This window comes from Gambusia affinis, linkage group LG24 (assembly GCF_019740435.1).
Source record: "Gambusia affinis linkage group LG24, SWU_Gaff_1.0, whole genome shotgun sequence".
Lineage (NCBI taxonomy): Eukaryota > Metazoa > Chordata > Actinopteri > Cyprinodontiformes > Poeciliidae > Gambusia > Gambusia affinis.
In genome coordinates, this window is record NC_057891.1 from 10,729,196 (window position 1) to 10,753,390 (window position 24,195).

The 24,195-nt window shown below is 41.5% G+C and overlaps 2 protein-coding genes across 12 annotated transcripts in view; one reads left to right on the forward strand and one right to left on the reverse strand.

The window, feature by feature from the left end:
- LOC122827018 (striated muscle preferentially expressed protein kinase-like) overlaps positions 1–19,921 on the reverse strand; it is a 43,659-nt gene extending 23,738 nt beyond the window's left edge. For 2 of the 9 annotated variants that reach the window (XM_044109483.1, XM_044109481.1), the window contains exons 1-7: positions 19,555–19,921; positions 19,139–19,236; positions 17,493–18,038; positions 4,465–4,563; positions 3,019–3,169; positions 1,341–2,126; positions 324–769 (exon numbers count right to left, since the gene is read on the reverse strand). In XM_044109483.1, the coding sequence (XP_043965418.1) occupies positions 324–769; positions 1,341–2,126; positions 3,019–3,169; positions 4,465–4,563; positions 17,493–17,874 (1,864 nt within the window). In that variant the 5' untranslated portion in view covers positions 17,875–18,038; positions 19,139–19,236; positions 19,555–19,921. Of the gene's footprint in view, positions 1–323; positions 770–1,340; positions 2,127–3,018; positions 3,170–4,464; positions 4,564–6,640; positions 7,424–7,484; positions 7,528–9,840; positions 10,134–14,533; positions 14,754–17,492; positions 18,039–19,138; positions 19,237–19,554 lie in introns of those variants that run through there. The other 7 variants (XM_044109486.1, XM_044109489.1, XM_044109482.1 and 4 more) reach the window with 7 other exon arrangements.
- Positions 18,550–23,917, forward strand: inha (inhibin subunit alpha). Of its 3 annotated transcripts, XM_044109493.1 has the most exons (3): positions 18,550–18,638; positions 22,279–22,533; positions 22,984–23,916. In XM_044109493.1, exons 2-3 carry the CDS (start codon positions 22,299–22,301, stop codon positions 23,724–23,726), a joined length of 978 nt encoding a protein of 325 aa, XP_043965428.1. In that variant the 5' UTR covers positions 18,550–18,638; positions 22,279–22,298; the 3' UTR covers positions 23,727–23,916. The 3 variants fall into 3 exon arrangements, with proteins under 3 accessions (XP_043965428.1, XP_043965427.1, XP_043965426.1); XM_044109492.1 differs by lacking the exon at positions 18,550–18,638 and having other exon boundaries at positions 22,064–22,533; positions 22,987–23,917; XM_044109491.1 differs by lacking the exon at positions 18,550–18,638 and having other exon boundaries at positions 22,067–22,533; positions 22,984–23,915.
- The last annotated feature ends 278 nt before the right edge of the window (positions 23,918–24,195 follow it).

The following is a 24,195-nucleotide window of genomic DNA, read 5'->3' on the forward strand; positions in this document are numbered from 1 at the left end:
TACTGGAGCTCTTTAAAACCCAGTTACGTCATTATTTGATGTTGGAACATGTTGGGGCCACCACTAAATCTAACCAGCAGTGACAAGGTTGGCATTTGAAACTACAAACATCCCAGATTTAAGCTGAAGAGGGTAAGAAGGTTTTTTTTGGATTGGCATTAAAAATCTAGCCTCTGCAGTCATGGGCCTGGTGTTTGAAAAGGAGGCTAACATTACCATTTCTGTACTGGAATATTCGGGAGACAATACCAATGAGATTTTTTTATTTTAAACACTTCTGTTCTGGATTTGGATAAACACTAAACTGTCTCATTAAGACCTACCTTCCTCTGCAGACGTTGTCTGGCCTTGCTTGTTTTTGCGTACTCGACCTTCCCTTCGTCCGGTTCGGTGTTTGCCTTTGTTGTCGTCTGTTGGACCTTCCTCCTCCATGGGCTCGTCCTCCACCAGGATGTTGGGGATGGTGACTTTCAAAGCCAGAGAGACCCGTCCCGCCTCAGCCCTCCTCTTCTTCAATAAGGGGCTAACTGCAGGAGGGAGCGCCAGCGAAGGCCGGTTACATTTGGGCGGATGTTGGGATGGCGGTTCCCCCGACGGCACAGGGGATGATCTCTTCCCAGTTGGGTTTGAGGATCCATGATGTGATTTGTTTTCCATCTTGGTGTCTGTGCTCGAATGTGTTCCCGGATCTCTGGAGGAGGATGAAGACTTGAAGGAAGTGGGAAGAAGTGTGTGCTTGTCATCTGCTGGTGAGCTCCGAAGAGTTTCACTGGGCGGATGGAAAGAAGAAACGGTTGCATAACACTTACTACCGTGAAGAACAATACCCACGACTACAGCTTGAGAGATTTTATAAAGAAAACATCTTCAGTGCCTCGCAAAAGTGTACCATTCTTTTAACTTCTCACAGTTGATCAAATTACAAACACGGGACACAATTGTGTTTGTAAAAACACAAAAGGTTTAAAATGTGAGGAAATCAAAAGATTAAATATGGTGGAAAACTAAAACCCTGAACACATTGCTGCCACTATGAAACAAGGTAATGAAACAAGGTGCTGGCAGTAACATCCTGTGGGGATTCATGTCTTCCTGTTTGAAGCTTCTTCAGACCACAAATATGTAGTCAGAGTTACAACAGAACGGTTTAGATCAAAGCATATGTAGGAAAGGCCTAGACAAAGCCCGGACGTAAACCCAATATAGTCTTTGTCTGTTGATCATAGTAAATAACCTCAAAATAAACTGATGTTTGTGACAAAAGAGGGTTTGAAAACTTTTGGTAGGGACAGTGTAATTAGACAAACGCATAATAATTAAAACATTAAATCTGCTCTAACCTGTTTAGATTTTTCCTGGCTGCTGTTGCCAGTGGTTGTCCTGGCAACTGGTGAACTGCTTCCGTTTCCTTGGTAACCAAGCTTTTCCCAAAGCTTTCGTGGGATGAGCCTCCAGCCGTCTGAGCCACATTGTCCCAACGAGGATTCTCCCTCCGATGGCCTAGAGGTCCGCCGGGGAGCGGTGCAGCGACCTGGGGTGTCCCATCCCGTTCCCCCTCCAGAGCCCGCTCCCTGGCCTCCAGCTTCCGCACCACATGCTGAGGAATGGGCTCTATTTTCCCCAAGTGGATCCTTTCCTTCTGCGACAGCTGCTCAGTGGAGTACGCCTTCTTCAGGCTGGATTTCCCCACAAGTTTCTTGATCCTCTGGAGCTCCTCGGCAAACTTGTTCTGGTAGCTCTGAACCCTCTGGGAGTAGGTGGTCTTGTCCTCCAGCGAGGAGGCCCGCTGCTGGAATGCTGCTCTCTTTTGGGCTACTCCCTGCAAGACTTTCCCCTCCTCCTTGCTGGGGCCTCCTGTCTTCTTTCCGCTGTCATCCGAGTCCACGGACGCCGCCCCTCCTGGCAGATCCACACTCCTTCGCTCCTCAAAGGCCCGCACCTTGTCAAAGATCTTGGGTCCGGCACGAGCCAGCTTCGGAGTCATGATAACGTTGCCAGTGCCAGAAGTCTTAGATGCTTCGGGGTCTTCAGTTTTGTCTTTGTCAAGGTTTTTGATTAACGCTGGCTGGGTAGAGGATGGGAGGACATGAGAGGAGAACTCCCAGGGTTCCTCTGGAGTTTTGTTCCTACAGGAGTGAGGATTTGGGGGGAGACGAAGTTGTGGAGTTAGAGATCAAGCAGTTTTTACGGATTTGTTGGAGCAGAGACGATGCTGGTAAATGTCTGTTTGAGTATTTCAAGTCCCATGTGTCTTATGTCACGGTCAAAACACGGCAATGTGAGATTTTAAAAGAAGTAAACGATAGACCAGACTTTCTACGTGTTTACAGTAATCCAGAAAGAAAAACACATTTTTAAGCCTAAACTCATCCAAAAAGCAAGAAAAACGATTGAAATCATGCCGAGAAAGAGCCTGATGACTCGTGAAAACATTCATGCTAATATCAGCAAACCATGCATGTCACTGCAAACCCAGAGAGAATCCAAAAGTGAGCTGCTGCTCAAGAAAACATGCAAAATCACAGTTTTTAAAAAGCCCTAACCTGTTAGAAATGAGTCAAGTAGCACGAATGTTGCACAACATTTCCTCCCTAAAGGCTTGGATTAATATGTACAGCATGAGCAGAGATATAAGCTTCAAATGAGATGAAATCAAACCACAAATCAGACAAGTCAAAGGAAAGTGTGATCAGAACGAAATGAAGGCAAGAGAATGAAATGAAAGGAACAAATGGATCGATGGAGGATAGAATACTGTGCAAAGTGTCAATTTGGGATTGGAGGCCAGTCCTTTGGTGGAATCTTGGAAACAGAGCCATGTGCTATAAAGGCATGGAAAATGTTCTCCCTCTGTAGAGGCTGAACATGCTCCCATAGTAGTCGCTTCCGACAGAGACACTTTCCTCTGACCCCTGCACGGGCCGGGCCAGGTTAGCATGAGACGCCCGGATTAGAGGTTCCACGCCCAGGTGACGGACGGGGGCCACACCCTCGGCGGGGCCCCCGCCAAAGGCTTGCCTTGCTGGGTTTGTGGGGTCCAAATGCGGCCCCGGCGGGCGGGAACCCAAAGCCCGGAGCTCCCGCTCCACCACGGGGTCGAAGGTGCCGGGAAGCGTGGCCCGGCGATCCGAAGCATCCGGGTTATAGTCCATCATCCGTCCTCCTTCACCTGCAGTCAGAGAGCGAGAAACTGGATGGAAACTGAGGTCTGGGTTTAATTCAGATCAATATTATTGTCCTCAACAAACAGGAATATAAAATCAGGCCAATGGAATCATTAAATCCAATCATTCCGTGTTGATCTTAGTTATAAATTAAAGGATTCAATCATCAGAAATAATTAAGCGGTAGTGTTTGCTCTGATTAAATTTCATATTTAGCTGTTTTGTTTGTTATAGCTATTCAGAATCAGAGCTGAAAATCTCTCTTAGTGTTATTATTGAGGCGGACAGTTTTCAAGAATTACATGTTTTGTAATGTCCAATACAAAAATAATTCTAATAAACTGAGTTGTGCTGCTGCAGTGCAAAACTGACACACTAATTCGGGCCGGCTGCAACAAACAATTGATTTATTTTTAAAAAAACAAATGAAACTGGAAGGCCTTGTGTAAAGATGGCCTCCCTGTCACAAATCAAGAGAGGATTGGCAGCTTAGTGATGAGCAACGGAGACAGAAATGCAATAGTACCGTATCGCCAAAACTGTTTGGTTTTTCTGCATGAGAAACCTGCTTAAATCCGTTTAGTTCTCCTGTCAGATGAATCACACATCTTGTTTTTGAAAGGGGCCCACAGGGAAAGAGGGAGAAATATTTTTAAGTCTGTCAATACCTCCAATCTATTCAGACGTTGAATTTCCTGGACGGAAGTGGACTGTAGGTGTTTTTTGAGTTTTCGCAAATTACCGAATCGTCTTCCTGAGAGTGTTTTCATCTTTGCAAGAGATTTTGTGGCGATTTATACAAATTTAGGAACACCAGCACAGTGTTGGTTTCAAATATCTGTTATCTAATTGCATTTTGCCTTATCACCATACTTTCCTTACAGCAGGAACACATGCGTACACAGTGCTGCTGCCTGTTGGAAACTGGGGCAGTGTGCCACACCATTGCATCACATCACGAGGGATTAGTGCATATCGGATTTCACCCGACAGATGTCAGTGACAACCTCCATTAAATCTATCAATCCACACTCAAGCATGATTTGGTACAAGTGTGCTTTTGGCTGCTCTTCTGGCAGGGCAATAAATCCTCAGGAATGTGACTATAAAAAAATGTTCCCAGAGATGTTAAATTATCAAAGACTGCAGTCTGGAGCAACGTTTTGCGAACAATGGCGGATCGAAGCCATAAATATTTAAGCGTGCAGCGCCGAAAGGAAGCTGAAATGTTGGATGTCTGATTTCAAAAAGTGTTGGAAATCAACAAAAGTGTCAGAGTGAGCTAAAAGCAACTTAATACCCGATGGTCCTTTCCGTCCGGCTTTGTCTTGGTGCCTCCCTGGCCCTTCCTTGGTTTCCATCTGAGGTTCAGTGGTTTCATCTTCTGTCGTCTCAGAGTCTGAAATTGTGTGACGAAAACAAGAACATTACACACAGGTAATAACTTAGAAATAAAAAGTACAAATCGCAGCACTTGGGGTTTTTTATGGCTCCTTCGAAAGAGTACCAAACTGTGTAACGACTCCATAAACAGATGTAACCATGAAGTGACGAGACGCAGAGATTACACTTGTTTTGCCTTCACATTTTATATATGCATGTAAATGTGAAACAGACTGGAATTTTATTAGATGTGAAGAAAAAGCATAAAGTTGAGAAGTGAAATGTTGACGATTTTAAACTGATGGTAGAATGAAAGTTCTATCATCAAATTTGAAATAAACTGCTTAATGAAGGGCTACATCAAAGCAGCTAAGGTCACTTTTCAGGCTTGTAATGTTTAAAAGCCGACAGGGTGGTAAACATAGTCTGAAAAAATATTCAGTATTTAACTATGTGCCAACATTTTAGCAACACTAATAATACATTTGAAAAAGTTAAATGCAGGCTAGCTGCTGGAGTGGAGGCTAGCTTAATTAACTAGCTAAAAACAGCTACTCAGAATTTCACTTTACAAAAGAAACCCCAAATAAATAAGTAGAGCTATTCAACTAAATACAGTTAAACAGCAAATAGCTGAAATGTTCAGCTAAATACAGTTAACTATGGCTGCAGATATTCAGTTTCTCAATAATATCTGCTAATACCTTAGCATTGTGAGGATGTTCAATTCTGTTGGTACAGGAAATATCTGACTGCAGATTCATTAGTGAAACCGCAACGACAAATAAACATACTAAAATCAATTTCCTCGACTTCCATTGCTGTGTTTTATTTTATTTTATACAACATTGAAGAAAAGTAGTACAAAGCTATTGATAAAATATTACACTACATACTAGAGTAGAACCAAAGTGTGATAAGTGGATGATAATGCAGAGAGAAAATGACGGCATGGCTCATGTTGAGTTTTCTTTAAAGATAAAACTGAAAACTTACCAAAAAAAAATTCACAGGGAATGTAGGGAGCCACAGCAGAACAAAAACAGGAACAGAAAGCAAGCAGAGTACTGACAGGGAAGAAAACGGGACAGAACAGGATTCGACAGGCGGAACCAGCCAGGCCAGGATTGTTGGCAGGAGAAAGGCTTAAATACTAGCTAACAGTTTGCATGTGTGAGAGGAGAGAGAGAGAAAGTGGAACAGGGGGCGAGAGAGAGCACACGAGTAACAAGGAATAACTAGACACAAGAAATAAACATAATAAACCAGAATCATTAAGAAAAACTGAACTAAGGTTAAACAGAAACCAAACTGATTTGAGACAAAGTAACACAGAATAATAATAAAACTAGAAACAAATAATCAAAACACCAAAACAGCCCAGGATCTGACAAGCTTGACTAGCCAATCAGCTTCTTAGATACTTAATGTTATTTTACAACAAAAAGCAAATTGCAAGTTGCGATAATTAGCACATCTGTCAGTGCAGTAAACGGCTTATTGAAGACAACTGACTGAAGACAGCTGATTTCTATTGAAGTAACAAAGGAGCACGTCAATAAGCAAAAATGAATTCCTCTGGCATCCAATGGGATTTTCCATAAAACAGAATGGCAGATTATCGATAAATATTCATGGCAACAACATGTGCTCATACTTTATCAGCAGTGATAATAAAGCTCTTTAAGTCCACGATATAAAGAAAACATACCATAATAGTAGGTAACCATGGTAAGAAAAAAACTTTGTCCACAAGTTACAGGTTAGTTAGTCTGTCAGTACAATAAACAATTAAGGATTACAACTATTACTGGCAATATTTTAGCTACATTCTGGTACTGTTTCATTTTCCCCCACCCCCAAAAAAGAAATTAGAATAGCTTTCAAAATACTTGTTTTCAGACCATAAGTCTGCAAAATTATACTGTTATTGCTCAAACCGGCCCATGCCTACAGTAAAGAAATAAAAATGTATGAATTCAGACTAGGCAGAAAGAGAGAAGGTCTAAAGAACTGGATAGATGGCTGGATGGATGGATGAATGGATGGATGGATGGATGCAGCAGCAGACATTTAGAGGCAGTAAGGTTTACCATAGCTTTGCTTTCGGCAGGAGCGGAAAACTTCGCTTCCATAGTGGCAGCAAGAGAGGGCAGACGGGAGAGCACCGTTACTATGGAAACCAGCATCTCTCTCACCCACACGACCAATCCTCTTCGTACCCATTAGAGTCTAAAAATCACCAGCCAAACTGCTGGGTGGCTGACAGATATGTTTACTGGTTAGAGAGTCTGCGGGAGAGGAGGAGGACGACAACCACAAAATGGGTTGCACCTCATTGCGCCTCAAAATACAGATTAGATCACTGCACGACTACAAGAAAAGAACAATCACCATTAGAGAGTGTGCCTTTTGTGGCTCCGGGTATGTAGATCCACCCGTCTGAATATCATGAAGTCAAACACATTGCAGAGAGAGCGTTGAGTACACAAGGAAATTTGTAAAGCTTGGATTGGATTCTAAATGAGATTTGGAGATAAAGTATCTGCTTTTGGTTTGGGTCATCAGTTGCACAAACATTCCCAAATATTATGGCACAAATCAGAAGGGATAGATGTTTTCCACTTGAGGATTGTGCTTTTGCAAAGAGGCAGCAGTGCGATACAAAAATACCACTTTGTGGGGGTGGATGTACAATAACAAAACCCACTTGTGTGCAGTTAAACAGCAAAACGTACAAATAAACTTAGGCAATAACAAGTTACATATACCAAATAATAATTGCTGGAGTAAATATCAGTGGAAACACATGCTGATGAAGGCTAAACCGAGAAGAACAAAGGTCTACAGCAGTTTTCCAATAGAACAAAAGAAAAATATTCAAGGAAAAGAAAAGAAACTGTAGGTGCTGAGAATAAGCTCATACTGACAACACACCATGGGTGAATCTGCCAAATGTCCGAGTGGAATGCCCAGTTCTCTGAAATAACACACAAAACCATAATGTATTATTCAGCAAATTACTTGGAACAAAATATGTTGCCATTTACAGTAGTGGAAAACAAGAAGAAACCATGAAATATTCAGTTATTTCTATTTTTATATAGCTGTATACCATTTTTGACATCTCTCTGAGGAAAATTTTCCCCCACTCCTCACTGTCAGCTATGAGGTGTTTGTACTTACAGGTAAGCTAGCACTATAGCGAGCATTATAACTTACAAGAGTAAGCTAGCTAACAAGTATGCTAGCACTATAAGCACTAAATGTGAAAATGAGTGATTTAACATTAACACCGTGTTTTATCTTTGTTCGTAACTATTACTTTAAAGACACAAAAGAAGTAGTTCTTGTTGTTGTTCGCTTGTGTTGACAGAATTAACAAAAAAAAGAGGATGTCTGGTCCCATTAGCTAGCAACAGAATCTGCCACTTTTAAATTGCTTTGTGTGGTAGCATAGTTGTTGTTTTTTTACATTTGATAGAAAAACAAAACTGTGACAAGTGACAAATAAATTGTAAAGCAGAGTTAAAGTAACGCAAGTGGCTAGCTGTTGGCCACAAATGACACTGAAATTGATTTCGGCTTTGTAGCTTTTCTAAGCACTTATTTAAAGGTCATTTAACAGTCTTTAAAGTCTCTGGACTGCATTTGATCATCATGTGTTCACAATTTCAGAATTCTACTCTGAACACATTTAGAAATTTGTGAAAACTTTATAGTACAGAAGAGGGAGTCATTTTCAATGCGTTTTTTGGTGCCGGGATTACCAGAATTAGCTAGCATTAATAAACAGACACGGCACTCCTGGACTAGATTACTCAACACTGATTACAGATTAAACACAGATAGAGTTGTGTGAAAGAATATTTGGGATAATTAAATACTTGGATTCTGAGCTTACTCCAAATATTACTGGTTATGCACCAAGTTGAAAAAAAAACAACTGTTACCAATGCCAAAATGTTGGCATTGGTTATTCGTAATCTTTTTCAGCACTGTGGTTTTTATTTGACACGATTCATTTGACTTAATTTTTAAAGTTAAAACTCTAGGAGCTGCAACAACAGGAAAGGATGAATCTGATCTCAGAGGTACACTAGATTGTATTTATTTTCATGTATGTATTTTCAATTCTGGTACAATTCTTTAGCAATTTTTTTTGTATACTTTGTCCAAGCTCTGTTGTATTAGCAGCTTCAAATTCTAACCATTTGCAATGACAATATTTGACTGTAAAAAGATCAGACGAGCCCCTATAAAGCAGACGCGTACCCAGTCCTCCAGGCTGTATGTGTTTTTTTTTTAAAGAGCAGCCATGCTGATAAAGCAGCTGAAAAGATTCCTTTCTGGCCAGACTGTCAATCAGCTCCACAGAGAGCTCCTCGGAATGACTCACTGCTTTTCAGTGGACAGAAAGCAAAAGTAGCAGAAGTGAAATGACTCACTTTGCACTTATCTCCCCCCCCCCAACTCCAATCCCAATGATTGCTGCTTTTTGAGTCATTTCAAGTAATTCGATTAACTGCCGTTTGACACATCCTCCTATAAGCTTCTGTCTTTGTCACGGTTCCGTTTTGTTGTGATCCCAAAGGGATCATATCAGCAAAACCCAGCCTCGGATTTGGTAACATTTGTATTTGGATTGTAGGGGGAGCAATCCAGATTCTGGTAAGAGGTATAAGAGCTAGAAAGCACATTTAGTCTTGATAAAGAAGCAAAGCGAGCTTCGGCACCATCCTGAGCCACCGCTTTTGCTCACTTCATCCTTGTGCATCGCTGGCCTGGTTCCCATGTCTCCACAGAGCGTAGCCTACTGACACACTTTTTCATCTGCCCCAAATTTGTGAAACCTGAGCAAATGAATTAGTTATTATTGTAGCAGAAATCTCTGAGGACTGCTTATATCGTCATGTTGGAAAATATAAAGCAGGAAATTTGGAATTAAGACCACGGAGACAGACTGTCCTTTTGAAGGGGATGGCGCGGGGTGTTAACTACCTTCACCTTGAATTTCAGTTCCTAAACTGAGACGTTTCTGATCACAATATTTATCCACTGTTTCAGCGCTTGTGCTTTTCTTTTCCCCTTCAGAACTGTCTACGTTTACTCCCGCAACTTTTCCGAAAAGCAATCTTTCCATTCATATTTACTTTAATCTTCTGTTTTCGATTAAAAGCACACGTATAAGGAAAATGGGTGTGGCATGTCTTTTAAGAGATATGCAAAAAATATCTATAAAACACGGCGTTGATTGATTGATACTGCTCCAAAAATAATGAAGCAAACTCACCTGAAATCTTTTCTTGGACCAGATCTTCTTCATCTTCAAGTGGCGCCTCGTTTCGAGCAAAATCAGGTTACCTGTGGCTCCAGTTCACAAAAACAACCTTCCCTCGGAAACGATAAGAAAATCAGAAGCTGCGGCGTGTTGCACAAGGGTCGACAACGACAGAGATCAAGATTTGAGGAGGGGGTATGAAATAAAGGAGGATGCGGCTGCGTGTTTGTGCGTGGGTGTGTTTCTGCTCCGATCTGGAGGCGAGGCGGTGAGAGCAGAGATGCTGGTGTCTTTGTGTCCGAGTGTTTATCTGTGAGGAGCGTCTCTCTGTGACGTAGGGGGCTGCTTTCTCCATCGACCCCCACTTTCTGCCTGCTCTCCCTCGTTCGAGAGCGCACTTAAAACAAGAAGGGGGGGGCAAGGGGAGGCGGAAATCAGAGCCTGGTGTGTGCACGGGTCTTCTCTTGATTGCATTGACGAAAGAGGGAAAATGTGAGGAGGAAGAGAGGAGAGACACAGAACACTGGGATTCACCGGAGCGCGGGGGTGTGTTTTTGTGGGGTGGCAGGGCGGAACGACGGGGATAAAGAGCAGAAACGGGAAAAGGGAATTACCAGAGAATCAAGGGGGATAAACAGATTCCTTCTAAATACGAGCAATCACAGATTCAAAAGAAACCGCTTCACCAGCTCCCTCTGAAATCCTCTTCTCCTCTGGGTTTGCTGTCCAGCAAAAAGCAGAAGTCATTAAAATAAGTATCTACTATGTTTCCTCTCTGTTAAGTTTTAACTAGTGACAAGATGATGGTCTGAGGCAGCTGGAGGAGCGCGCAATTATTCCAAGCAGATTCCGTCCCAAACTCCTGGTGGATTGTTGTGAGAAACAGAAGAATCTAGGGTTCATCTCAAATCAACATGGAGGAAAACTAGTACTGTGAATCATCCTGGACTCACAATCTCCACATTGAGACAAGACGATGGCAGAATAATACCAAAGGAGTGTTATTCGTAGATTTATTAGTACAAAATGAAAAAAATAGCAGTGTTTGAACGACAAAGTCCTGAATCCAACTAAGAATCTTTAGGAGGATTTAAAGATTGATGTTCAGTACCTCTAGATGTCCCATACAGTAAGACACCGGTAGAAGAAACATGGTCCGGTTTCACAGTGAGGCGGAACTATGAACCACTTTGTGTTGTATGTCAAACAAAGTGGCAATAAAATCCTTGAGGTTTGTGTTCACCCTGAAAGCAGGCTGCAGGATGCTAATCAAAGTCTGCAGAGGTGGGGGAAGTAATTCTAAGTATTAGAAGGGAAGGGTGTGCAAACTTTTTTCTCAAGTGGAAAACAAATTGTTGTTGATAGCTTGTTGTTAATGAGGAAAACAAGCTGAATTTGTATTACTTAAGTATACAAATTCTGATCCATAGCCCAGTAAGAACAAAATTGATGATTTGGCCTTTCTTGTTACACATGCTTTCTCTAAAACTGGTTTTTGTAATAAGAGCAGCATATGTGCTCCAAACGGTTGTCGTCCCACCGTGCTCTCCGTCTATCAGCTCAGATCGCACGACTCCCTCCGTTTATCGACTCAGAACTTCCACCATTCGCTGCTCACTTCACTTTGCTGAACAAAGTTGTTTCCCGCCGTGATCAAGTGATTTCTGTTTCCGTTTATGGTCTTGTAAACACAGGATCAATGTGAGATTTACCCCCACCACCGTGAATCAAGAGCCGTTCTGCCGACCCGCATGTTTGCTCCGGTCGTTAACTCCATCCTGTCTGCCTCTTTTTTCCCTGGAAACAGATTTTCATTTGAAGGATTCACCGAATCCTCCTGCAGATGGAGCGTGCTGCAGTCTCCAAATGTTATTTTAACCAACCTCCTCCTGCTCACCTCCGTCCTCCTCCATCCATCACCAGCCAGAGCCACTCACTCCAGCAGAAAGTCAAGCGATCAATAGCAATGCTTTATGCGTGATATGGGATACACCCCCAAGTAGCAGTTCCAACGCCCCTGAATCAATAAGCCCATCATAACACAGGCATCGGCCAATAAAAGACTAATGTGCCGGCAAAGGGCGGATTCTGAGCCACAACAAGCCAGTTTTAACCAGTTTCTGACATTATATCATGGAATGGCAGCCATTAAGAGAAAATAATTTGATGTCTGTGGTGCATGTCATTTATTATCCCCTGAATCTGAGAGCAGCACTTAAGACGGCCGAGCCCTAAGCCTGCTGTTTGGAGGCAGAACCGGCCGGGGAGACGCACCGAGCCTGAAAGCGGTCCGGACAGGTGCCACGCTTTCATTTGCTTAAAACAACAAGGAGGGCACAGACTTCACGGAAAGCCATCGATTTAGTGTCGGGGATTGCTTTGTGAGGAGCGACTGTGATGGATGCTTTCCTGACACGCAGCTTCATCAGCAGCAGGCCTGCCATAATCGCTGCAACACAAAACACATTCTGCTGCTGTTACATCACCGCCTCTGAGCAGAAATATGATTGGTCCGATGGAAGCAGGTGTTGTAAATTCAAGATGGCTTTGGCTTTCATAGTGTTTTCCTTCATTCACCAATCATGCAGAGTGACTGTGACAAGACGACCTTTAGCGGTTGGATTTTTGTTCAGTGAGTATGAGTCTTGAGCCAGAGTCAGGTGGAGAACAGCAGCAGTTTATTTTTCACACAGCATCAACACCCTTCACAGCTGAAACTGCAGTCTTAAATAGTCCCAGCTGTGACAGACCAAACCATATTAAATTCACAGGGGAATCCCTTAATCAATCTCCACCTATTTACATAAAATACATTTTATTAAATATAATACTTCTATTTACTTTTTATAAATATTTTCCATTTTATCATTACACCTTAAATAAACACCACAAAACCCATAAACAATTCCCCCCCTAGTCCTTTCAATGGCCTCTCCCAAACCCATATATGTAAAATAGTCCCAGTAATGAAGATCTCTTCATTACAGTGACATAAATCATGCTCTAACAACTTTTTAATATACAACAGAATGGAAAAAAATGCAAAACTCTCCCTTTTAATTAACTTGTAAGTCACAACTGAGTAATGTGGTAACACTTTATTTGAAGGCGTGTGCATAAGACTGACATTACACTGTCATAAACATGACATAACAGCTGTCGTGAACATGCTGTTATGTCACTTTTCCCTTTGCGCTTTTAATGCAAAGTTGCAATAAAAGTTACATTAAAAGTCAATAAAGAGCCAACTTTGCATTAAAAGTGCCATTATTTACCGAAAGTCATAAACATTCATGAAGACTCCTTCATGTTCGTCATGTTATGTCAGGTTTATGACAGTGTCACGTCAGTCTTATGCACACACCTTCAAATAAAATGCTTTTATAGTTTGATTCATATCAGGTTTACAGTGCAGTCGAGGGGTGAGGGGTCAGGTGAAGAGCTGAATACCTGGGACTCCCTCTAAACACTTTCATGACTGCGTTTTTTTTTTCTTTTCTTTTTTTTAGTTCAAACACTAAATATATATAAATATAAGAGTCTTAGCTCTACCACAGAAACTAGCATCCATAGTCTTCCTTATTTCCAGCCAATCAGCGCTAAGGAAAATAAACGATCCACCTGGATTGGTGGCCTTAGAAGTAACGTATCAAATCGCATTTTGCCAAAGTATTTCAGCTTTTTCTGCTTTCTATTAAATATATTAGTAATGAAAGGGGAGCTTTTATGTATTTTCAATTTTAGAACACAAAAAAGTAACTATGTTACCTTCAGTTATGAAAATGCTGAATGTATCAAACATGACTTAAGAGAAATTTGACGCCTTAAAATTGGGCTTCTGTCTCTTTAAGAACCTCCCACTCTTTTATGCGATCACAGCCACACGTAGGAGCTCGGCTGTTGTGCCCTTCGACTGGGTGTCTGCTCATTGCTGCTGCTGGCTTGGAGGAGTTTGGGGCAAACAAGTAACTTAGTGATGCAGTCTTTTTATATTCAAGAAAGGTCAATTATTCAAACGCATATTTGTTGCCTTCAATCAAGCGGACTCTTTTAGCGCAACCCCTGAAAACCCAGCGCTGTTCTTCAGCTCAACATAAAGTGAAAGCTAACTTTGAAGCTCAGAATGACGGAGGCTGCTGTTGACAGCGACAGTGCAACCCGATGCTACCACCTAATCCTGATCCAATCCCCCAGGATTCCTGTGGATGGCTATATACCGCCAGAACACAACACAAACACACCGTTTGCTTCAGATGTTGCCTCAGCTGCCTCACCCCAGCTGAGGATCTTATTCGGCATGCTGCAGCCCTTAATCCACTTTACTTTAATGTCTGCAGAATGTAAAATCATCTATTGGTCATTTCTATGCCAGAATCGAAGGTGACTTTGTAAGCAAGGCTGGTAGCAAATAATAATTTCTAGCATCCTAAGAGAGATTCAATAAAATGAATGTTTTTTGGGGGAAGAAAAGTCAAATAACTTGAAACTTTTCATTTCACATAACTGTAATTGAAGGGAAATACTCACATTCAAGTGCTGCTGTTGCTAGCTACAAATGGTGTTTCCTGAATCAAATTTGGACAACAGACCAAGACTGAATTTCCAAGTCGTTTCCATTGCTCCTAAAGTTCACAAGTAAATAGACTTTCTGATAGTATCCAGTAACCAAAACTCTGAGGTAATATCTGACTGCTATCCCACTCACCTCTCTGTTTCTTGCTTCTTGGCCCACTCAAGCCTTCACCAGAGCTCCTCAAAGACTTCCGTGCATCTAGCAGCTCCTTCCGCAACATGACTCATCTTTTTCTCATACAGGACAAAACCTTCTGTCTCCTTCTCGCCACAATAACCGCTATGTCCATTGGTGACTTCCTTTACAAATTACTTCAAGGCCGTTTTTCCTTCAAGCTGTCCTCCATGACTTCTTTTCTTGCCCTCACCTGAAGACCCATCTCCCACAGCAAGCGTTAGCGGTCTATTTCAGGTCCGATGTAGTACAACCCCTCCGGCTGCACACCCCCCACCCACACACAGATTAGACCCACAAACCGTTTGCTGTCCTCCTTAGCTGAAAGCTGAGAGAAATGAAGAGTGGCACAGAAGCCTTAAAGCAGTTCATGAACAAATCTGTGATAGCTGGTCGAATTAAAACTAGTGATGAAGACATTTCTTGATACATTGACAAATACACGAGTGATAATTCAGTATGTAGTTTAGATATTCATAAGCCTCAAGCCAACTGTGAAGCATAGAGCTGGAAGAGTCATGGTTTAATTACAAATGGCACATTCTTCACATCTCCAATGATTGGAGAGCGACCAATCAAGTAGACTAACAAAAAGAGATTCCTGTGTGACCTTGAGGATTCGCGGTAGGATGTGTGATGACACATCGATCTACCGTCTCATATGAGAAAGTAAATACTGAAGCAGAACTGGACCGTCCAACATGACCGGGAGCCAAAAGACTGGCTAAAAATGAAGAAATTAAACATCAGCGTACAGTTCTTGATCTCAATGAGATACTGTGGATTGCACAGCCAATAAACCCCTCAAACATCTACAGCTGAATGTGAGGACAGGGGGAAACTCCTCGGGCCGTTGTCAGAGACGGCTACTAGAACAAAAAGTTGACACACAGAAACCTACTGACTTGGACGCGTCAGAAACAAGCCCTCTCTGCCACCCTTCAAGAATTCACACATCTTATCAGAAAATAGATTCAAGAGTCGACTTCAAGTCCGACGGTGAGTGAAAAGGCAAAGGCCTGGTGGGGATTCCAACACTGCTGTAGTCAAGACAGCGCAAACTAATATCACATGTACCCATTCCTATTTCTCAACTTTCTTTTGTCAGCTCCAAAATGTTAATCCTATGCACCAGTTTTAAAATAGTAAATGATTACGATTTATTAACAATATATGTGATATATGTGAAGGGAAGACAGGCGGAAATAAAGAAGGAAGGAGTGACTGAGTGCAAAAAGAAGAAAGAATTCTAGGAATTTGTCAGAAGGCAAGAGAAGACAGCAGGAGGGATTCAAGAAGGGAGAAGATGGAAAGACAAGAGCTCAAAAAAGGAAGAAAGGACATAAGGGAAGACAGTTGGAATGAACTGAGGAAGAAACAACACAAGGACAGAACCAAAAACAGTAAGTATACCTTAAGGGAGAAGGAAAGACACAAAAACAGTGGACTTGAGAAACAAAGGGCTAAAAGAAGGACAGTAGGAAGAAATGGAAAAAAGAAGGCCACAAGAGAAGGAAGTAGGAGAGAATTAAGGAAGAAAGAAGGACACAAGGATAAAAGGGAAGACAGTAAGAAGAACTCAAGGAAGTCACAAGAACAGGGGGAAGAGCAGGAATGGCTTGAGGTTTGAAGGACACGAGGAAATAGAGAGTGAATTAAATAATGAAGAAAGGACTTAAGGGTGAAAAATAGAGATCAGGATAGAAAGAGAAGGGTTAAGAGCTAAAGAGGAAAGTATGAATCTTCTGTCTAAATCTGGAAAATAGCATCCAGACTTTTCCAGACTGACAGATGACCTCTCATTCATCCCCAGACTGACTCGGTGAGCGATGCTCGGCTCTTCAAACCCGACCCCAGCAGATACACTAACAAACATCACCGTCTCTTTTTCGTCACGCTGATAGTGACGGAGTGTGACGGAGGCTATAATTATGTCCCTCCGTGCCATCGGAGAAGGGGGGGACGGCGGCGGCCACACATATCACCACAGCACAAGCGTCGGGAGCTGCCACGGCAAATACCAGTCTATAAATAACCACAGGCAGAAGGAGAAGAGCGAGAAGTACGAGGCAGGCAGGGGTTGGAACGATAAGAAAACAGCTAAAGCCTCGGAAATTGATTTAGCTGTCCCCCGGCTGTTAAATTAAAAGGTAGAGTTTTATCCAAAATGCTCAGAGCAACAAGAGAAAACGGACAGACTTAATAAACTGCCTTTGAGAGAACAGAACTCAGATGAAAGTTATATTAAATTAGGATTTCATTTAACAGGCAAACACAAAGTAGGAAAACACACTTTCATGGGCAAAACACTGCATTTTATCCACATAGATAAACATGGTGGTGGCAGGCTCATGCTGTGATGCTTTTCTTCAGCATAAGGAACCTGGTTTGAGTTAATGGGAAGATGGAATGTGGATCATATACGTCATTTCTGAAAGAAAACTTCATTAAATGGCCTAGTCAAAGTCTAGGCATAAACCTAATTGACAATCTGTGACGGAGATTGCCAATCTGCGATTGTCAAAATGCTCAAAATACTTTGACTCTTATTGAGGTCTCTACAATTAAATACATTGAAGTTGTTTGACAAAATGCGGAAAAAAGAAAGAGTCTAAATGCTTTACTGTACTTAAAAATGGCAGCTAAAGACAGAATGTAAGGGGTGATTGTTAGTACCAAATTCAAATGAGTCGAATGAAAGAGAAAGAGGTGGAGATGTTGAGTGGTAGACCAGTTGGACCGTGTGTGTGTCAGCTCTTACTGGCAGAGCCACAGACGATATGCTTTAAAATCCCCTCCTGAATTACCTTTTATTTTACCCAGGTCTGCTTTTACAAACTGCGATTATGTTGGGTTTTTTTTTTTAAAAAAAAGATCTTTATGGAATATTTGTTACTTAAGAATAAAAAGTGCTTACCTTCACCTAGGTCCATAACAGCCAACACTGCACTACAGCTTGCCTCTCCCAGGTCATTGGACGCCACGCAGGTGTACAGGCCAGCATCGTTGGTGCGGCAGTCCCGGATCCACAGTCCACCTGAATCATGAGCTTCTGCGGGGGAGATCAGCTCATCGTTGTGGTACCATGTCAACGAAGGTTTAGGATGTCCTGACACTGACACCCTGAGACGGATATCACAACCTGTTCCCACTGCAGCCTTACGGAGCTTGCGGATGAAAACTGGAGCTGACGTTTCTTGAGATTCACCTTCATGATTCTGGAGATTTTGTGCGCCTTTGGTTTTGGCCTTCTTGGAGGGTATGGTGGAACAGGGACTCGACTGTGAGCGGCCTGCCATTTTGATTTCCCTTGGAACTTCCTTCCAAACTTTCCCGCTTCTCTGGTTATTGACAGAGGCATAAAAATGAGCTGCATTTATTAAACATCTCCTCTGGAAGACTTCACTGCTTTAGGCATCTGCTTGTCTTTATAGGTGTTCAACGTGGACCAACACACCGGATGCTGCAATGACCAAAACACACATACACAGGCTTTACTGTGTAATAAATCAACATTACTTGTCAACTGAGACTGGTTACTCACGCAGTCTAAATAAGTGAACTTCCTTCTGAGTCCTGACAATCAAAATTATTTACAAGTGATCTAAGGAAGTTTGTGTTTGGTAGATTATTTTTTTGTCTGACTATTATATTTAACTTTTTGTATTATTATTTATAAATTTCTTTTTACATTTTTTTTATTTTCCTGATGCCATTAGGAAATTTTCTTTTAGCTAACATAGAGATTTTAGGTAATTTTAGCATGCAAGATGATTTTAGCAAACTTTTTAGCCAGGTTTGAATAATTAGCCAACTTGCTAGTGTTGGCAATATAGAAACATACCACAAAATGCTATAAGTAATGTAAATGTAATATGTAAATACTTAGCAGCAAGTTGCTATGGTGAGCCAACATAATGTTAGATTAGCTAAGGTTAATATTTTTGCTAGTTTTTGCATATAAAATGCTTTTAGCTTGTACATGAAGTATTTAAATACAAACCAACTTACTACTGTTAGCCAACATGCTAATGTAAAAAGGTTAGATAATGTTGACATTTTAGTAAGTATTACCTATTAAAATTTGTTATTCTGTAGCTAGAAATAATAGCAAGCAAGCAGCTTGTGTTAGCCCTTCCGACATTGGCAGCATTTTTTTTTAAACTTATGCTTCTCTTAACACAGAATTTCGGGGAACAGACTTCAAAGATAATTCACAAGAATTTTTGAGCATATATGATGCTTTTAGCCTCGTACATTGAGTTATTAAATAATAGTTCACTTGGCAACATGCTAAGTTGAACAGGTTAGCTAATGTTGACATTTTAACGAACCAGGTGTGTTTTAATTTGTTAATAATATGCGGCTGGAAATAATAGCAGCAAGCAGGTTGTGTTATCCGATTTGACATTAGACATTTACACTAGTTTTAGTATAAAGTATGTTTATTTGCCTTGTAGCTAACTTGCTAATGTTAGCCAACTTGCTTTTACAACAGCAGTAACAATGTAAACTCACAAACTAAGGAGGGAATTATGAAAAGGTCTACAATGGAATACAGACCTCAGTACAGTAAGCTCAGCTCATTGAACATGTGATTTAATCTTCATTCTGCATTTTCCAAACATCCTCCAGGCTTTCAGCACAGGATCTGTAGCAAACTGCAAATAGACATAGGCTGACTGGTGTCCAAGCTCCTGACAGGTGGATTTTCAACCTTTTAACCTTTAGCGTAAACTTGTTTGGTTAGAGGAAACTGGAAACCCATTTAGTGTTTGCTGTGATAGTTTACGACAAACATATCTCGATTGAAATAAAGTTATTTTATTTGCAGCCTTACATTAACCATCCTATATTATGTTTGTGTCAAAATGAAGAACACAAGGACAACAACTGAACAGAACAACTATCAGCAAATTATACGGACATGTTCAAAAGATACTCATTCTACTAATATGGTAATCAGAAAGTAATCTTACCTTCGTTTTGCTACAAAGGCTGTAAGAAATTCCTTTGGACATCCCCACAAAGTCCAAGTTAGGGTAACAAGAGCCAAATATTTCATCTCAAAGCATTTGTCCTTCAGCAAGCCCAGACTTTCGGCGTAAGTCCACCCTAGATCATGAAGCATTAGCAGCCACTGCCATGGTTCCCTTCAGCAGCTTTAACCCTGCTGAAGAACTCCCAGAAAGGGAGGGAGGTCATTTTCACTAAATGTCAGTCTGCTCAGGCCTTTATGTTGTTCCACCTTTAAGTGCTTCCTGAAAGCAACACTTTTAATCTTTTTAGGCTTCCAGGTAGTTAAATAAGCTCATGTTAACCATCTCCCTCCAGTGTTACTTCTTCACCCCCACCAACCTCCGTTGGGTTGGGGGCGACAGCTGCACATATAGGTCACATTTCTTGGACTGCCTTTTATGACCTATTCTCACACTCATACACACACACACACACGCACACACACACACACTTCCAAGCCCTTTAGATAATACTATCAGGCAATGTACAGTACATGTGGGGTCTGTGTGTGTGTGTGTGTGTGTGTGCGTGTGTGTGTGTGGAAGGCGGAGAGAGTCAAAGTGGGACAGTTGGAGTTTCTATAAAAAGAAAACCTAAGAATAAAGACAGGACTTTGGGATTCATCCTGTAGGACAATGATATAACTTAGCTTAGGATGGTTTTTCCCTCCTTGCCATTAAAATTGTCATTTCTAGTTTGATACATAAATGGACAACACTCAATAATTTATGATACAGCCATTATTAGCAACCAGTTAGTACTGCAACTTTTTCACGTTTCATTGCATTCCAACCACAAACTTCCATTATTTTTTAGTATTTGAACTCTTATTATTAGTTATCTTGTTGGATTTTTTTTTTTTCCATCATCAGATATTAAAATTTAGAAAAATCACACTTACCGGTAAGTGTCTATAGACACAAACATCACCTTCTCAGTAAATGTGTTATAGATATTTTTCCCCCACTTTATACAGTTTGGCCTTTCAAAGCAACATCAGCATGAAAAATACATCCAAATATTACATTTGTTTAGGTGAGTTGGACCCTTTAAATGTATCTTAACGTATCCTCACTACTTTTGTGAATAACTAAATAAAAACTAAGAAAATTTACAAAAACTTGTGTGTGATGTGCCCACGCATAGCTTTATTTAGCATTATACATTTATTGCAGTAGTAAAGAACCTTTACAGAAAAGTAAAAAGTGAGAAATATTGCACGCTCTGAACAGGAACAAGTAGCGCCATCTGGTGGGTAAGCAGAAGAAATAATTGTTGGCACGAAGTTCAAAATGAAATTTCAACATTAAGGAATGTTTAAATTATGTTTCAACGAGTGTGGGTTAAAAATTGCATTTCCGATAGTTTTCAGTGTGACATTTCTTGAGAATAAATATCCTCTGATTAGTTATGCTATGCTCAGTTTCCACAGCTAAAATCACCTGATAATAATTGATAATAATAAAACCACAATGACATGATTTGTCTTTGGACTTTATGGGGGATAGTAGTTTTTAAGAGTACCATTTTTTTATTTTTTTATTTTTTCATTTTTGGCAAAACCCATGTAGTTTTGTTGGGCTTTAACCATAAATTACTACAATTTTAGCCATTAGCATACCCACCCAGAGGCAGTCCTAGCCTCTTTGGTGCCCTGGGCGAACCACCTTTCTGGTTATTTTCAGAAATAATAGAAAATTACCGCAATTTTGTAATGCAAAACAAAGTACGTTGCGGTTGTCACCAGATCAGTGACACCGCCACTAAGCATCCCTGTTGTACACTAAGAGAAAAAACTGTATTTGAAAGGCTATAAGTATTCTTTCAGTATGTAATATAAAATTTGAAAACTTCAAATTTGCATTACCTTCATTTGGTGTCCATCCTCCAATGACATGGTTTGCGATTTGTTCAAACGTCACCAAGATAAAAAAAATACCCTCTCAAAATTAAAACAAAACCATGTCACCGTATCAGATAAAGGACGCTAATTTAGCATTAATCTATTTATATATCTAATTATATATATGTATTTTGCATTCTTTTCTGACCGGTGTGAAAGGTCAAGGAAGAATATGAGACAGAGTGCAACTCCAAATATGACCACAAAGGTCGCTGTTCAGCAACATTAACTAATTCTCACATCAAAGGACATTTTACTCACAGCTCTTATTCCCAGCATTTCCATATACTTGAACTTTGTCTCAGATACTTTTTGTAATTATAATGCACATTATGTTAAAATTGACGCTAAAAATTATAGTTTCACGTTCAAAAAACAAAATATGTTCTATCAGCAGATTGTGTCCTGAACCAGATTGCAAGAAATCTGAATTTCAAAAAGCTGATAATGGAATGAAAAGCCTTTGTACAATACCTACATAGGATCTGTTTTTTTTTACTTTTTAAAAAGTGATCAAATGTATACTTAAAGCAATAGTCTTACTAATATTATACAGTAAAAGGATGATGAAGACATCTAAAAAGAAATAACTCAGCTGAAAAGTAAACACAGTGTAACCTCTCATCGCTCAAGGCCACTCTTTGCTATTTAGCGACAGAAAGCTCCTGCCTGCAGACAGATAGCATCGGAGCCCAAACAACAGCGTGTGAACAGAGACGGTCTCACAGATTCAACATGGTGTCTTGGTCTGTCCTCATTCTGGGGGCTTTCTGTATCCCAGGTCTGCTCCAGGTCTGCAGTATGGAGAAGCTGCCAAGAGAGGTGGTGGTGTCCTGGTTCAGGGAGCGGGTTCTGGAAGGTCTGGGCCTGTTGGAGCCTCCGGTACTTGCTGTACAGAGAGCAAATCGGGAAGGAGCAAAGCCAGAGACCAGGCATTGGCAGGCGAGGGTCCCCAGGACTAGCAGAGTGGTCCGGGTCAGTCAGCAACTCAGACCGGGTCAAGACAGATCCGAAGTGATTCTCTTTCCAAGTCCAGGTGATAATTATTTATGTTCTATTAGAAAACATTTACCAGCTCAAAATGTTGAGTTTAGTGTTAAGAAACAGAAGTTTTAAAATACAGAAGAAAATAATTCATCAATATGTTAAATATTTGCTAACTTCACAGCTTTTCTGTGATATCTTGGTTGTGCTTAATCAGATATAAATATTGGGTATAAATTTATATCATTTGGTGTTTAGTGATCCGTTTTTCCTTTTCCCAGAAGGCTTTGAGCTTGTTCATGTGGGCAGCTGCATGCATCCAGTGGCTTTATGTTCATTTCTATCAAGTCTCAACAGAAAAGCAGATATATTCCCATGTTTGTAGAAAGAATGAAACTTTCAGACAGGCCTGATTTGTATTCAGACCCGTTATGCCACACCAGGCCACCAGATGTCAGTAAAAGCCTGATATTTATTTGATTTCTTCCCTCCGTTCCTCCAGCAGATGCCTCCTGCGTCCTGGCTGATGCAGAAGCGAGAGGAAACTGCAGCAGTACACCGTCGTATCGCTTCCAGCCGTCCATTCCCTTCCAGGACACCGTAGTATCGTCAGCTCACTTCTGGTTCTACGCCGGCCCAGCAGTGAACGCCTCGCTGCTGTTCATGCTCACTTTGGCGCAGCGGCGACTCCAGGCGGCCCAGGCTCCCACAGCGCTCAGCCCCGACGGCTGGACCACCTTTGACCTGGACGAGAGCGTACTAGCTCTTATGGCTGAGGGCCCCTTTCTGCTGCAGCTCCAGAGCTCAGCAGGTCAACACCACCTGACGAACCCAGATAAGACGCCTTTTCTCCATCTCCACTTTCAGCCCAGAGTGCCTGTCCGTTCCCCCAGAGCGGCCCCCGTCAACATCCCCTGGTCCCCCGCTGCCCTCCGCCTCCTCCAGCGGCCCTCCCATGAAGAGCTCCAGCTCGGGGACTGCCGCAGGGAGCAGGTGGAGATCAGCTTCCAGGAGCTGGGCTGGGACAGCTGGATTGTTCACCCCAAGGTGCTCACCTTCTTCTACTGCCACGGGAACTGCTCGACCTTGGGCCGGACGGCCGCCCTGCTGGGCATGGCGCAGTGCTGCGCGCCGGTTCCGGGGACCATGAGGTCCCTAAGGATCACCACTACGTCTGACGGCGGGTACTCGTTCAAATACGAGACCCTGCCCAACATCATACCTGAGGAGTGTACCTGTTTCTGAACATGAGGGGAAGGACGGGCTGAATGGGGGTTTGTCTGGCCGGTCACTTTATAAGGGGAAAGTGGCCGGTTGGACAGAACAAGATAATATTAAAAGTACTTTATAAACAAAATATTTAGGTTTCTCAGTTTTTATGGGTGTCAATCAAAAAAATGCTTATGCCATGTTTAGACTTCTGTCTTTTTCCATGGACAGTAAATTTGTCAGGCCTATTTATAGCTTACATGATTTCATAATGGTGATTTTTACTGAAGTTTGGTTGTGGATATTGACTACCTGATTCAAATAGAAGTAAATTGTGTGGCTTTCCTCCCGTCTGCCCACTAGATGTCACTGTAGGGCATTATTTGCTTCATTTCAAATTTTAAAAACAGTCAAAAAAAATTTGTTGGCCAAAGTTCACTTAACTACTTAACACAACAAGTGAGCTGGTCCACTTACACATTTGGATGTTTATCCAGAGAAAAAC

Excerpts from the sequence above, each read along its gene's own strand:
- inha (XM_044109491.1), top strand. The coding sequence starts at position 22,233 with ATGGTGTCTTGGTCTGTCCTCATTCTGGGGGCTTTCTGTATCCCAGGT. Across the intron at positions 22,534-22,983 it reads GATTCTCTTTCCAAGTCCAG|CAGATGCCTCCTGCGTCCTG; the intron begins GTGATAATTATT and ends CCGTTCCTCCAG.